Source organism: Drosophila grimshawi, unplaced genomic scaffold (genome assembly GCF_018153295.1).
Source record: "Drosophila grimshawi isolate 15287-2541.00 unplaced genomic scaffold, ASM1815329v1 contig_311, whole genome shotgun sequence".
NCBI lineage: Eukaryota > Metazoa > Arthropoda > Insecta > Diptera > Drosophilidae > Drosophila > Drosophila grimshawi.
Window position 1 is genome coordinate 10,528,119 of NW_025063098.1, and position 15,645 is coordinate 10,543,763.

Consider the following 15,645-nt stretch of genomic DNA (forward strand, 5'->3'; position numbering starts at 1 on the left):
GGGGTGAAATGGTATTTACCTGCCAATAAAAACCGCTAATGCAAGTATTTCGATATAGGACATTCATTAATTGGAATAAAAGTTGCCCATTTAACTTACAATGTGCTGACAAGACAGGTATAAGTAAAGCTGCCACTTGGGATTCCCAGCTATAAGTGGCATGTGGAACTACATTGCTTATCATAACACATTTTATGCTAATTATCTTCAAACTGTTATAAAATCGAAACACTTGATTAACATACGCCTAACTTAGACAAACTATAGTCCTCGCTAACCATTTTCAAAATTTCTACTCATGTCTACTCCTTTTGAGAAATTCATTGCTGACACTTAATACAAGCACTGATTCTTCATTTTACTTTTGGATAGCAGCGACAGATTTTGGACAACATTCCTCACAGTCCACATTTAACTAAAATAAGCCAATGCCCAGGAAGACTTGTTTTTCAAATAAATGCGTTTATTGCTGTAACGGTAATTAGTGAATATTGCCGTATGGAGCCTTGCTGTTCACAGGCACGTAGAAATCGCCGGCGACCATGTAGGCGTTAGAATCAGCTCCCAGACGAACACTGCTGTAGGTGCTGCCACAATCCTTGGCGACTGCTGCCTCATAGTTTCCGCACTTGATGGTGCCGAAGTTGTCCTCGGTGACAGCCTCAACATAGTAGGTCACAGAGCGGCCGTGGGAGCAGGAGCCAGTGGCATCTACTCCGCATCCGGGCTGAGACTTGCCGCCGTTGGGGTAGAAGGCACCCTTACCGATTGGCTTGAGGAAACCCAGCTTGCCGCCGTTGGTCTGAATGGATTCGACATAGAAAGCATCGCCGGAGCACAAACGCTTGGTGGGCTTGTCATAGCTGAACAGAGGCAGAGCAGGATCCAAGCCAATAATGGTGTGGATGCGACCTTCACCAACGGTCTTGCCAGTGTAACCCGCAACATGGGCACCCAAACTGTGTCCAATGACATACAGAGTGCTCAGAGACATACCGTGACTGCTCTCCAGATACTTGACCATTTGTCCGACCTTAGCACCAGCGCCGGGCACAGCCACTACGGAAGAGGCATAGTCCACGGAACGTGCACGAGCCCAGTCAACAACGATGACGTTGTAGTTTCCTTTGGACAGCCATGCCTTGGTAATTTGAGTGTTCATCGGATCCGACTGACTCTGTGTCCAGCCGTGAATAACAAAACGTGTGGGATTGTTCTTGTTGAAGTGTGAATTGGCAACGGATGAGCCTGACGCCGAAATTGCCTGTCCACTGGTGGGATTGGACTTTGTGTAAAGGTAGAAGTTCACAGCGTTGGTGCTGATGCGTCCCTCCAACTCTTCGTGCTTCGACAACATATCTTCGGCCTCGTCCATATCCATCCACACGAAGGAGCCGTCTGATTGGGGAATGTACCAGCCATTCTCGCCGTTAACGCGATCATCGACTGGAAGGGCGCTAACTGAAAAGATGTCAGAGTCCTGCTTAGTCTATGAAGACTTTGGGGCTAACAAGATTGGTTACCTGCGGATAGAAGCGCGACTAGTCCAAGTATTATAGCTGCTCTCATGTTGGAATCAGAAGAACAATTGATATATGGCATACAATTCAGACCCTTTTATAGGACAGATAATATAAAATTGTAACAAATTATCGACCCCGCATTATAAGCACTTGAAACTTGATTAAAATTTGCTAGATAAAGTCGACTGCCTTGATTAAAATATCCGGTGTTTGCATTTCTTTTTGACAATAATACTGATAGAATTGGCTATCAAATGAAATATAATTGTACTATCATGCTGATTTATGAACTGCCCGAGGAACGTCTAGAAGTTATGCTGAAGACATAAATTAAAATTTTTATAGTACTCTGATTTAAGCGATAGTTAAGATGACAACTATTTTGCCTGCCATAAATAATAAGTGGTCATTGATATTGATTGGCGGATTAGCTTTTCAAGGTTTGACATTCAGCTTTATGATTAGAGCTATGAGCGCAGCTAGATTAATCAGATTACCCCCCAAGATTAGGAAACACAAACAACAATGTACTTCCTACTGCAATGCTGTGCAAACCATGGGCTATTATCGTTTTTTTTTAGAAACATGTTTATTGTGACACAATTGCTTAGTTGATATTGCCGAATGGAGCCTTGCTGTTGACGGGCACATAGAAGTCACCCTCGACCATGTAGGCATTGGTGTCGGCACCCATACGAACACTGCTGTAGGTGCTGCCACACTCCTTGGCGACTGCTGCCTCGTAGTCTCCGCACTTCATGGTACCGAAGTTATCCTGGGACACAGCCTCGGCATAGTAGGTGCACGAGCGAGCATGAGAGCAGGCACCAGTAACATCCAATGGGCAGCCAGGTTGGGACTTACCGCCGTTGGGGTAGAAGGCGCCCTTGCCGATTGGCTTGAGGAAACCTAGACCGCCGCCATTGGTTTGGATGGACTCGACATACCAGGCATCGGTGGAGCTGAGACGCTTGTTGGGCTTGTTGTAGTTGAACAGGGGCAGGGCGGGGTCCAGACCAATAATGGTATGCACCTGTCCATTGGTGTTCTTGCCAGTATAGCCGGCCACATGAGCGCCCAGGCTGTGACCAATGACGTACAGATCGTTGAGAGACATGCCACTGTTGGAAACGAGGAAGTTCACCATGCTGGCGACCTTCTTGCCGACCTTGGGCACAGCGACAACAGAAGATGCATAGTCCACGGAGCGAGCACGAGCCCAGTCAACGATAATAACGTTGTAGTCACCTTGGCTCAGCCAGGCGGCACAAATGTCCTTGTTCATGCCCGCCTTGTAGTTCTGAGTCCAGCCGTGGATGACAAATCTGCAAGCAGTGGTGACGTTCAGTGATGGAAAAAGTGAAAGAATATATGTAAATATAAGTCTAACCTGGTGGGGTGAGCAGGATTGAAGTTGGAGCTAGCGATGGACTTGCTGGTGGCCGTGATCTTTTGGCCCTTTTTGGGATTCGATTGAGTGAACAGATAGAACTTAACAGGGCTGGTGCTGAGTGCACGACTCTCGAGCATCTCCTGATTGTCCAGCCATTCCTCTGCCTCGTCCATGTCGATCCACTCGAAGGAGCCATCCTGCTGTGGTACATACCAACCGTTCTCTCCATTCACACGTTCCGACTCCTCCAAAGCGTAGGCCGAAGCTGTCGATGGTTTACAGTTCCAAGAATATATATCATGATATTCTAAGGTATATAATGCTTGTATTTACCCGCTAGCGCACAGAATGCCAAAAGCAAAATAGTCTTCATATTGGGGATCTTCAGACTGATAGAGAATTTTGGTAAACAGTGCTCTTTTATAGGGCACGCCAAGGAAGTTATCGCATGTCAGACGGTCTAATCAGGGTATTGGTTTCGATAACTGGCTTAGGGGTCTTAATTAGTATCTGATATGCCTTAAATTGCTCAGCTGGTTTCTTTATTTATATATTTTAATTGATATTCCAAATAACGAAAGCAGACAATACATATTCAAGTGCCCCAGACTGATTAGAATATATGCATAATATAGCACTTAAGCAGCTATGGCTAAGTGTTTTTATTTATAGCTTAACTATCGTACATATCATATATATATGTGTGTGTGTGTGTGTGTGTGTGCACAACAATACAATGTGAATTGACGCAAACAGTTGCCAAAGTGCGGATTGTGCCTTATCAGTGTTAGCAACTTACATGGCTCGCTTACGACTTTAAACTGGCTGTCATATCAATACCGATTACACTTGTTTTCAGTCCATGGTTAATACCCATAATCTCTGTTATAAGCATTTAGTAAATGTAATTGATCGACACCCTTGAATTTACACTGATCACTTCAGTGTGTAAGTGGGTTCTCATACTAATAGGGTGAGGTAATAGGTAATAGCTGGTTAGCTTTAAAGTAATACAACATTATTCAAGTTGTTTTCAACTTGCAGTCAGTGTCAATGAAAACGGTTAACAATTGCTCGGCTGATCCAGCAAAAATCAGCTAACAATGATAGTTTGCGAACTAACACATATTCTCCATTACCATCCTCAGAACCCCTTTTCCTATATCGTGGATATCAGATCAGGCATTGCATTATGCCGCTAATGAGTTTCCCATGCCCTCTAAGTTGATTATCCTGTTTATGTTAATTGGCTCTCGCTGATTCCATAAATTGGCTGAGTTGCTAAAATTGTCGAACTATTCGAACAATCTGTTAAATAACACGATTCATCATCAATACCTGATTGATTTCTCGTTTCTACTTTCCCTGACTGGCGACCGAGCCGACCAAGCAACCAGAAGTCAGATTTATGCAAAAATCATCTGAAAAAGTAGTATCCACATCCGTTATAAATTGCCAATATTTTTGATCATTCTCAAAGTTAGTCCATCTGTATAAGATAGGGATTAAAAAGTCAAGAATATAAGTCTCTGTGTATCAGGGAAATTAATTAAGGAAGCATCGATTGCGATTCAGCTCTACCTGAATTACATAGTACATATTGTAAAATATATATATGTCTTGATTAATTAAAATTGTAACCAGTGCATGTAATATAAGCGAAAGCAGGGAGTCCATCAAATATTATGGCTCTGCATGCATCAATCATTAAATGAACTCATTTCCGCTTGAATTTTCACCTATTGTTGCGCATCATTTACCATTCACCATTAAAAATATTACTTAATTAAAATATGTGCACTGACCTGCATGTAGTCGCTCATGAGGATCGCAGGTGGTCAGCCGCATGGCTGAAGGGCTCTCTGCTTAATTATGTTGAATATTTTATGGGGTTGTCATTGTTGAAATTTGCAACAGTGGCAGCAAAAATGGCAGCTGCAGAAGAAAACCAGTCGGGTGGAATGCTCAAATGAAATTCAAATTAATCGCATTTTTAAAAGTGTCACATTTCAAAAGGGTAAAAATGTGGCAGCCTGCCAAGCGATTTTACCACCGCCTTTTCCCCATTTGATTAACCAAATTAATCGACAACGTGGTAGGGGGTAGCGGCAGTTTGAATTTTATATACACCCAACACAAGTCAAATGTATTCCTTTTATTAATTTATTACGTGGAATTTGAGCATTGATGTCAGAATTATATTTGATAGCAGCAGGGTCAAAAAAAAAGAGAAGAAAAAAACACCAGCAACCCAAACCGTTTCCAAACGATTTAAGTCGCTAAATCACATTTAGCTTAAAAGTCCTTACAAAACGCAATCTTGGTCTGACCACATTTGAGCTTCGGAACACAAATAAAATTCAATTTTGCATTTTCTAAAGCCAACGCAAACTGTGAAAATCTGCGGTGCACATAAATCAGCCTTATCGGCAAATAAATTGCAGCTCCCACGGATTACGTGATGCTAAAGCGAGCTTAGAGTATTTGTCCAATTCATACGTGGCTAAATGGGCTTGCCAAAAATAATATTTCCTAGTCAATGAAAAAACAACAAACACGGTAACCAAGTCTGCGCCTTAAGGCGTGCTTTGTGAACCCAAGGAGGAGGACAATGAGTTATACCCAAATGAACACACAGTCACAGTAAATATATTTATGTATAAATATGTCTGTCATTTCAAGCTTGCATAATTAGCCCAAATGAAGGGTGGCTCCTGCTGAGTGGCTGGTGATATTAGTTTCCTATTTATGTATTAGTCAAATGGGACAAACTAGCGTATGCCATCAGGCACAACAAGTTCACGCCCCCGTCCACAAGTGACAGTGAATACGATTGCATGGGCGTAGGCGGCAACAAATAAGTAGGGATGGCCAAGATATCATTTGCAAAGTACATCATCAGAACTTAAGTTCTCACAAATTTATACACTTTTCACACACATTCAATTTTTATAGCACCCCAAAGCAAATACAGCAAATAATGTTTCATTAAAAATTCAGAGAGCATTAATTAAAAAATTTAGTTTACAAATATGTATTTTTTTTCCTTTATTTAGTTATTTATTTAAATGTTATTGGACAGCGAAGCGAAAAATAAGGACAATAACGAAACTTGTAATTAAGAAGAAAATTTGGATGCGGTTTTGAGTCAAAAGAGTTTCTTGCTGAATAAATGTACATAAAAATGATATAGTTTGAGTTTTAATTCCGGGCTACGCGCATGGAACTAGCAACCTTACTTTTGCTTTTTGTCTTGGCTTTGTCAGCGATGTTCACTTGACATAACTCATTAATTATAATTACAAGCACTCCACAGAAAGTAACCGCATGTCAGTTAATGGGAAGCATACTAGAAGCTATAACCAAAACAGCGACATGCGGTTAGCGACACGACTCACAGCTACTGACTACTAACAAACACAACCAGAGAAGCCACAGATGGAAAAATATTTGTCTCAGCAACTGCGACTTCAGGGACCTTCTTCTTCTTCTTGGTTTACTTTGTGGTGGTTTTAAAACCAATTTGAAAACACCAAATGCTTGCTTTCCATTCAGTTGTCTAAACTGTTTTGACTATGTTGGCCCTTAGCCGTAAGCTGGCCCGGATGCATTTCGCATTGTTTGCGATTGTCTGAATACTGTTGATTGCTTCCAGCAATGTGCCGTGCTCTGAAGTTGTTGCAGCCGGACATGAAACGACCGCCGTAATCCAAACAAAAATCGTTCAGTACAAAGCAAATTTGAAAATATTAGCCAGCTCTCTTTGAAGATTTACTGCTGTACATTCGCTTTATGCGTTTTTCTTTACAGTCATATTGTTTGTGTGTGGCGCCCGTCACTAAATTGAATTTATGTGCGTAGTACCTGATTTTGGGTCGTCTCTGCTCTTGTCTGCTTTTTCTGCTTTTTCTGCTTTTTCTGCTTTTTCATTTAAACGCTCAGCCTAAAAGCGCGCTAAACGAATTCACATGCAACTAAGCCGATCAAATCTGATTTGCCGACACGTTTTTAGTCACAACAAAAAACTGTCTATGTAAATATATTACTTACAATAAGTAAAATTCGTTAGCCACCGTTTTCAAGCCTCAGCCCTTGGCTGAACAACGTGCTATGATTTCATTTTTGGCACGTGATTATCTCCCTCAGTTTGCCATTTTACATTTTTTTTGTTTTTTCTTGTTCCATGTTTTATTTTAAAAGCTGGGAATTTATACTTGAGACGCGTAGCGCCTTCTGCATTCATTTCGAATTTGATGACGCATTTTTCCCCACACCCGTAAGGAAATATTTGAGATTTTCTCTGCCATGTTAGTTATTACCATTAACATGCAAATATGTATGTCTGTATGAGCATTAGATTTTCGTCATGCTTAAATATTTGCAAGCATTCCTTGAAATTTAATTGAAACGTGTTCTTCATGTTGAGAAAAGGACATAGATCATTCTGTCAGTCAAAATCAAATCAACGATACCCTTCAAACATGCCACATCATTTTCACAACTCACCCGCTTTTTAATATATTATTTTATTTATTTTTCAATTTTTATTTTTTTTTTTGCTTGTCATGGGATTCCTGTTTATGTTCATTTACATGCGAATGCTGTGCACCTTGTGTCGACATTTAAATTAAAAATTAATAGACTTTCCATGCGAGAAATTCGATAGACATACACATATACACATTTATTTTTTTTTTTAAATAAGAATTAGGCGTATTCATTTATTTTTCTCCGTCTTGCATGTCTGGAAAAAATACCAATAAAATATCCTTAAGCACGCAATCGTCTGGTGAAATTTTATGAAGCTTTGCAGAGATTTAGGTATTTGGGGGCAGATAATTGATAAAGTACAGCAACAACAGGAAGAAAGCCATATGGAGTCTCTGCGTCATAGCAATGACTAATACACACACATGTCATGCACACACGCAAAAACACACACACACACACACACGCAAACACACCCACACACCACGAAACATTCGCCCAGTTTTGGAATGAACCTCAGCAAGTGCCTCATTATTGTGCTGAGATAAGCAATTTACTTGCTTGATATCCTTATCCGGCTTTTACAGCGAGCGTCCACATACGAAAAGCCGCACAGGGTGTGTGGCTGGCACTGGAGGCGTTGTCTCAGTCAGTGTCAGAGTTTATTTAGCGGCACATTAAATGCGGAGCGTCAGTAAAAGTTGAAATTACTTCTTTTCACATGCAGAGCACAATTCCCCTAGCGATGAGAGCCACATGTTATCTTTAGCAATTGTACTTTGTTGCCAAGCTTTAATTGTTCGCGTACGTAAATCTTATCATTTTAATTTATTTAATGCAATGCTTCAATATACGATGATGTACGGGTGAATACATAAAGTAAGCCTAAGAGCCAAGCAAAACCATCAACCATTTCAATTGCCTGCATTTACTTAAAAGCCAAATCATCCTCTGCCTGCCTGCTCCAAATCAACATTCAGAAATATTGCTCATTTTATATATTTTTTTTCCGCAAACATCTGCTAAATTGAACAAATAATTTCAAATACTTTTCCTTTTTGTCTCCTATGTCAAAGGCTTTCGTTTTTTTTTATTTTTTATATTTGTTATGCATTGTTCAGTATAACATAAAATTCTACTGTGTTCAACACATTTGTCATTAGAATCACATCCATTCCCTCAAGCGTTTTGTAGGTTTTTTTTTGGTCTCCTTTCCAAATATATTTGTGTGCTTACTCTGTTTATTCTCTGATTTCACTGACATTCAGTTTTTCCTTTGGCATGTCATACACATTTTTAACTTTACCAAAGTAATTGGCGCATTTCATTCATTGAGTTTCTCATTTATAAGCGACTCTTATACCAGTTTCGCCCGAAATAATGCAACAGTTTTTCAATTTGAAAATTAAATTCAATTTTGCACTTTAATTTTATTAAAGTCTTACATAAGTACATAACGCAAGCTTAAAGCTAAATTTATTGGTTTTACTCAAATGAAAAATCGCTCTCCTGTGCGCATTGAAATAAACAGGAAATTTGTTTAGTATCATAAGCTTAAAAGTATACAACAGTTTATTTTTCTATCGCATTAAATGAAAATAAATAAATACATTTTTTTTCTTTCTAAATATAGCTTTAATATAACCAACCGCAATGACCTAAGACTTAACCTACTCACTAAGCTCGAGAGTAGTGGATCATTCATTCTTGGCTAAATCGCATTTAAATTTTTAGTTGTTAACATACAAATTTTCCATTTCTGGGAAATCCCCAGAGATACTTTTTATGCATTCTGCATAGATAATAAACACCAAAGCTGACTGTAGATTATTTAATACTTGCTACAATCTTTTGTGCTATTTAAGAGACTAACCAATTTCATTTCCTTCTATTTACAGGCACAGGCAGGTCTTTACAGTGGAAAATAATTCAAATCGAATAATTACAGCAGAAACCAACAACGAGAGCTGTGTTTAGCTGCGTAGGAGTTATAATGAGGCTGCAATTAACATTTGCTTTAGGCAAAGTATTCTGAGATTAGGTTTCAAGTGAAAAACCTGCAATTAAGCCAACAAACTTTGCTTACCAAAATTTGAGCCACAAAATGGACTTTGGCAGCCTGACTTGGCACAGGCGTGGCATGGACTTTGAGCGCTCCATGTTGAACGACGAACGATTGTATTACATAGCGGCACAGGATCCATTGCTGCGCAATGAGGATGACTACCAAGATGCGACTGCCTCGCTAATGTACAATGGCAGCTCCACGGAGCTACCAATGCCTGATGAGGATGCCGCATACACAACAACATCATCACCCACCATGGAACGCTTCAATGTGACGGTCTTGCTGAACTTCAGCTGCACTGATGTGGAATCGCATTCAGATGATCTGTGGTCCAGCGTTTACTTCAAGAGCGTCGTCTACCTGCTCTACATACCCATCTTCATCTTTGCTCTGCTGGGCAACGGCATCGTTTGCTACATTGTACAGTCCACGCCACGCATGCGAACCGTTACCAACTATTTTATAGCCAATTTGGCGCTTGGCGACATTCTCATGTCTTTGTTCTGTGTGCCATCCTCGTTCATCTCGCAATATATCCTTAACTACTGGCCATTTGGCATTGTCCTCTGCCACTTTGTCAACTATTCGCAAGTGGTTTCCGTTCTGGTCAGCGCCTACACTTTGGTGGCCATCAGTATTGATCGATATATAGCCATAATGTGGCCACTGCGGCCCCGCATCACAAAGCGGTAAGTAGCCGACCCAAAATTGTAACGATACTTTGAGGTATTCAGTTGATTTTTAGTATACGTACTTACACAAATCAAATACAAGCAATGATTATTGCTTATTACCAGATTAAATTCTTTATTCTTACTGTTCAGAATTGCAATTGTATTTTGGGTAGGCCTTGGACTGATGGATACACTCAAGAGAAAACATTGACCTAAATTTTAGAAAATGAAAATCGCACTAATAACAACAAAGGTTTTCTTTATTTTAGAAATAATCGACTACCAAATCGATCTCAAAAGTATTATGTTATTTCTTTTTAGAAATATAAAAGAAAAGTAATGAAATTTATTAGCTCGGATTTTGAATTATCCTTTAGCTATTTATTATATGATCTATGGTGATATATGGTCTTTAGAAATTTACTTTCGGGAATAGTAATAATGTGAGATGATACGCGAAAATATGATGCCGAATTTGTAAAATTTAGGGCAAGTTTTTTTTTGTGAGTGTCACTAAACTAATGCCAGCAGATACTTTGAAGATTACAAGCGTCATCCTCTTCTTTGTTGAGCTTCCGTCAAATATGCAAAGCTGGGTATTAGCATTCAAGTTAATTGAAGTCGCATAAAATCTAATTGAAAGCCCGTCGGCAGCTCGCCAAGTTGTTGTTGAGAGACGTGCCATGGCGCCGTTAAGTGGCCGCTGGCGTATTTGCATTGCTTGACGCTTTTGGGCTGGGCAGCTTTAGGCCTCATTTTGGATGCCAGCTACACAGTCCCACTTGACCAAAAAAATACAGGGCGGCACACCCGAGGGACTCGAACACGCAACGCTTCTCACGCCTGCGGCTGCGTTGTGTTAATTGGTTTAAACAGTAACCCAAGACCCAAGGACGGTATCGGGCGGGCATCTGCTGCAAATCCTGCAAGTCCGCGACCCGCACTAGCTGCCATTGAACGTCAATTTGCTTTGTAACAGGATACAGAAACACACTTCTCCTCACTTAACAGTTCTCGAGCTGTGCAGCCAGATAGCTAACTGACTTTAGCTACTCGCTTTTCCTCTGCTAAATGGCGGTTAACTATGTATGTACGGGAATGTAGTTGTTGTGGGAGGGGTGGAGGCGGGGGGAGGGGGGAGCATTTATGTCACGCCCTATCAATGAGTGGGTGTGAGCGCTAAGGAGCGAGACTTTCGTGGCATGTGCAAATATTTGTGAGTCATTAAATAAATAAGGTTTATAATTATACAGCCTGGCTGTAATTCATGGACAAACTGATATTGCTGGCACACTATGCGTATGCGCAATGTTCGTGCGTCAGCTCAATGTTAATTTGACCTTTGCATACAATAGGCAATTAACACAACTCTTTTTCTTTTGGCTTTATTTGGCAGCTATGCTAAATTTATTATAGCTGGCGTTTGGTTTATTGCTCTGGCGACTGCATTTCCTATACCGGTCGTCTCCCGCCTCGTGGTGCCCGGCTCGATATGGCACGAGAAGTGCGAGAAGTAAGTACAAAACCCATTGGGAGTCTAACAATATCCCTGACAAGTATTACACTATCATTATTGTGTGTGCGTATATATGTGCGTGTGTGTCTGTGTGTGTGTGCGTGTGTGTGTGTGTGTGTGTGTGTGTGTGTGTGTGTGTGTGTGTGCGTGCGTGCGTGCTTCGAGGGTAGCATTAAAAATGGCATTGTCTGGCAGTGGAGTGGCACTTGAGCGGAAATGTGGTCACATTCAAGTAACTTACAGTTCGTGAGTGTTTCCGAGAAAACATGACCCAGAACCTCCAAACATAACAGTGGTGGCATGCATCTCGAGTGCTTGGAACAACATTCCTGAAATCGATAGCCAGAAAGTAAACACTTTCAGACTATTTATATCCTGTTCTCATTCAAAATGTGTAAATGGGATATGATGAAATGCATGTCAGATGCAGGAAAAAGTCCCCTTCGACCATTTATACAAAATCTGGACCTTTCGTCTATTTGACCATGTACGTCTATTTGACCTACTGTATAAGCTCCACAATCTCAGAGACTGGAATACATAGAGACACAAAACTTTAAATATAATTTATATAATATAACATATGCCATAAAAAGATGATTTCGACTATATTCGAATCTCTATCTAACTAAATTGATTTCTATGATCTCTTTTCTATGCTATGGTTATCCCATTTGGCACAAAAATATTACAATCCATAATATTGCACACTGTATATATGTGCAGACACGTGGTTAAACTGTGCAATCGCAAGTTAGGCCTAGTGAAAAGCAAAAACATATTTCAATAATGCAAAAAAAGATTAGAAGGATAATTTGCTGAATAGTTCAGATGTGGCTAGGACAGATGAGGGCCAGTATAGGTTAGGGTCAGTAGATTTAGTATCTTATATTTTGCATACTCTATCAAGATATAATAAACTGAGTATAGGGTATCTCCTAGTCGGCAATTCCTCTTTAATCAATTCGAAATTGATTATTTGTTGGTTATAGCGAGCTATTTGCATTTCAGATCGCATCAAATGCTGGTCACAATAAGCTAAGTTTACATTGAATCAATAGTGAAGGGCAACTTTCTGCAGCTTGTGGCACGCTGTCGAGTGAGATGCAAATAGAACACGGTACAAAAGCAATGCCCTAAATGGCCGTAACAGCTTTAAGTGTACCATTCCAATATCATCCTTAATTTGGCCAATTCCGAGTTGTCAATTCAATGGCAAGTAAAGCTCATTTCGTGTTCAATTGCCGTTATTAGATACAAAATGCGAAAATGTGTGGCACGTTGTCATTTTTGAGATGCAGCCGGCATGTGCTTTAAAAGAACGTGCCTAATTACCACAACATGTGGTCATGTGGCCAAAGAAGCTTTCACTAAGTGGACCCTCACTATCCAGGCAAGTGCTGGCAGTGCACTGTGGGCTAAAAAAGAAAGAAAAGTGCATAAGTGTTAATAAGAAATAATTAAGTATTAGATAAGTAAAAATACTAACATGTATGAGTTTAAAAGTTTTAATATATGAAATGAGAATAAAATATGTATATAAAAAGCAGCAAAATTATATCTTTTCACCAGAGTGCACAGCTTTGTTTAACCCGAAAGTTTAATGTGCTAGGATGTGTGTGTGTGTGTGTGTGTGTGTGTGTGTGTGTGTGTGTGTGTGTGTGTGTGTGTGAGTAGTGGTATGGCTGTATGTGGTTGCATGCATTTGACAGCTTGCTCGTCCCCCAACCCAGCTGCTTTCCATTGTATTAATGCCATCTGTGTGTTTTTGCATGACCCACAACAACATTTTGATCCTGGCATGCTGCTGACTGTGCGGACCATCAGATACATTTGCCGAGAGGTTTGGCCCTCGGGTGAGCAGGATTACTACTACACGCTGGCGCTGTTCACGCTGCAGTTCATCTTGCCACTGCTGGTGCTCATATTCACCTACACGCGCATCGCCATCGCCGTCTGGGGCAAGAGGCCGCCGGGCGAGGCGGAGAACTCGAGAGACCAGCGCATGGCGCGCTCCAAGCGCAAGGTAAGTCAGATTTAGCCACTTTTCAGATAGCGACCACAAAAACTAATTTGTGCAGAAATGGTTTTGATGCCAGAACGCTGTCAAAAATTGTATTAACTAAATGGCAAATGCAAATGCCCACTCAGAATCCTTTCAGGGCCCATGCAGAATTTGCTTCAAATATTTAGCATATCCATGCCTCTTACACCACCACACCAACCCACCCCAGCCCAGACGGTTAGGCACCTTCCGGGCCAATGCCTCAGTGCCATTGATAAACAATTGCTGCCCACTTGCTTTAGCAATTTTCTACATATTTGCATTTGCTTTAGCAACGAGTATTTCATTTAAATTCAAAATATTTTCAAACTCTTGCTCTCTGAATATCCCAGATATTGTGCATTTTTAAACGAATTGTCAGAAAACGAACGAATTTGATGGGCGAATTGCTTAACAAGTCTGCTGCAAAGGTTAATGCTGACATATTTAAATGCTGAAACTGACAATTGGAATTTAATTTCATTAAATGCCATTGCTTAGGCACAAGTCAATGCATTAAGTCGATTGCTTGCCAATTGTATCCTGGATGGGAGTTCAACTCAAAGAAGGCGCAACCCAGACATGTGCTCGTCTGGGATTTTGTTATTTTTTTTTTAGGGGTTACAATTTAAGTGGAGGTGAAGCTTGTCAGCATTACAAATCGCATTTAAAGCCTTAGAGTCGCAGCAGTCAAGCAGGCGACCCAAGCAACTGGTTACATTTATACAATATGTGTATATTTTAAATAAATAAATAAATGGAAAAAGATTTATGCATGCAGCGTCTGCAGCTCGTTGCCCAGTACGTGAGTTGCCTATCAGCCACTAGCTAACTGGCAATTGTGTCTAAAGATGCCACCTTTGTGGCGACGTCGCGAAAGTGATCAGTTTCAGCGATTTCCAGGAAGTGTTTGGGTCACACAGCAGGCGCAGCAGCATTGCGGGTGCGCTTTAAAACCAACCGACCGACCAATCGACCACGTAACCAGTTGTTAAACGGGCCTTATCGCTGTATAGCCAATTGAATTGTGGAATTTCCATAGATGAGGACGTTCCGTCTGTCCGTGAAAGCAAGCCAGTTCGAGTACAAATTTATTAATCGAACTAACTGTGACCTGTGCACATCATCAACGCACCTGGCCAATATGAAGAAATAGTCAGACAGTTGCCCAAAATTGGTATTTGGTCAAAATAATTGCCAGACTTTAATTAAAATTTGCCAAGTGCTTAATTAAGCCATGTCAATCGTGGCGCACATCAGTTACTTTTTATTATTATTTTTTCTCTTTTTTTTTTGGTCTTGGGATGGCTAGCAATTATGTCCACCATATTTCGTAGCCAGTCAGGCATGTATACACAACGGCTGATTGAGCACCATATGAAAAGAAATGCCGATAGTAGCGACAGATTCCCTCAATACAATGGCGGACGTTGCGCCCACTGTTGCTGCCTCATGGATGTTGCCCAATTCGAGCCCAGGGCATCTGCCATTCACTTTTTCGCTGCTGTTAACTCTTGTTGTTGGTCAATATCGGACCATCCTTTGAAGCGCCAAATATGTAGGCATCATTGTAGATTTTTGGCATTTTCTCATGACTGTCTGTCTATCCACAGTTGACAATGTCTTCCTAGTTGATCGGCTCAAGTCGCTGACCAAGGGGCAGCTGAAATGATTAGCAAATTACGACCACAACATCACAACGCGATAATCATGTTCACCATAACGATAATTAAGTGGACGATGGCAATTAACAGACTGAGCATCAGCGCAATCGACATCGATGCTAAAAGCTGATATAAATTAAACACTTTCATCTATTATTTCGACTGAATTGACATTTTGGGTTAATACACGTGGCGTATACGTAATTTGTGGATATATTCACTAAAGCATCAAGTGTTTTAGTAAGCTTGTATAGATTATATGCTTATGAGCTTAT

General features: G+C 40.6%; 3 protein-coding genes across 3 annotated transcripts in view; 1 reads left to right on the forward strand and 2 right to left on the reverse strand.

Moving 5' to 3' along the window:
• The window catches only part of LOC6564161 (RYamide receptor), a 60,879-nt gene that overhangs the window by 17,275 nt on the left and 27,959 nt on the right, over window positions 1–15,645 (forward strand). The window contains exons 2-4 of the mRNA XM_032737615.1: window positions 9,303–10,161; window positions 11,543–11,659; window positions 13,490–13,688. Coding sequence (XP_032593506.1) covers window positions 9,509–10,161; window positions 11,543–11,659; window positions 13,490–13,688 — 969 coding nt within the window. The 5' untranslated portion in view covers window positions 9,303–9,508. The remainder of the gene's footprint in view (window positions 1–9,302; window positions 10,162–11,542; window positions 11,660–13,489; window positions 13,689–15,645) is intronic.
• On the reverse strand, window positions 443–1,635 carry LOC6563837 (phospholipase A1). Its single transcript, XM_001989700.2, has 2 exons — window positions 1,524–1,635; window positions 443–1,461 (listed from the first exon to the last, which is right to left on the reverse strand). Exons 1-2 carry the CDS (start codon window positions 1,600–1,602, stop codon window positions 482–484), a joined length of 1,059 nt encoding a protein of 352 aa, XP_001989736.2. The 5' UTR covers window positions 1,603–1,635; the 3' UTR covers window positions 443–481.
• On the reverse strand, window positions 2,088–3,438 carry LOC6564166 (pancreatic triacylglycerol lipase). The gene is made up of 3 exons (XM_001989699.2): window positions 3,250–3,438; window positions 2,914–3,181; window positions 2,088–2,848 (listed from the first exon to the last, which is right to left on the reverse strand). Exons 1-3 carry the CDS (start codon window positions 3,287–3,289, stop codon window positions 2,131–2,133), a joined length of 1,026 nt encoding a protein of 341 aa, XP_001989735.1. The 5' UTR covers window positions 3,290–3,438; the 3' UTR covers window positions 2,088–2,130.

What these genes read in the sequence shown, in the direction of transcription:
- LOC6564166 (XM_001989699.2), bottom strand. Translation starts at nt 3,289, where the DNA reads ATGAAGACTATTTTGCTTTTGGCATTCTGTGCGCTAGCGG. An exon ending in GGCATTCTGTGCGCTAGCGG is followed by an intron (nt 3,182 to 3,249) that starts GTAAATACAAGC and finishes AACCATCGACAG; the next exon opens with CTTCGGCCTACGCTTTGGAG. An exon ending in AATCCTGCTCACCCCACCAG is followed by an intron (nt 2,849 to 2,913) that starts GTTAGACTTATA and finishes CACTGCTTGCAG; the next exon opens with ATTTGTCATCCACGGCTGGA.
- LOC6563837 (XM_001989700.2), bottom strand. Translation starts at nt 1,602, where the DNA reads ATGCCATATATCAATTGTTCTTCTGATTCCAACATGAGAGCAGCTATA. An exon ending in AGTCGCGCTTCTATCCGCAG is followed by an intron (nt 1,462 to 1,523) that starts GTAACCAATCTT and finishes ACATCTTTTCAG; the next exon opens with TTAGCGCCCTTCCAGTCGAT.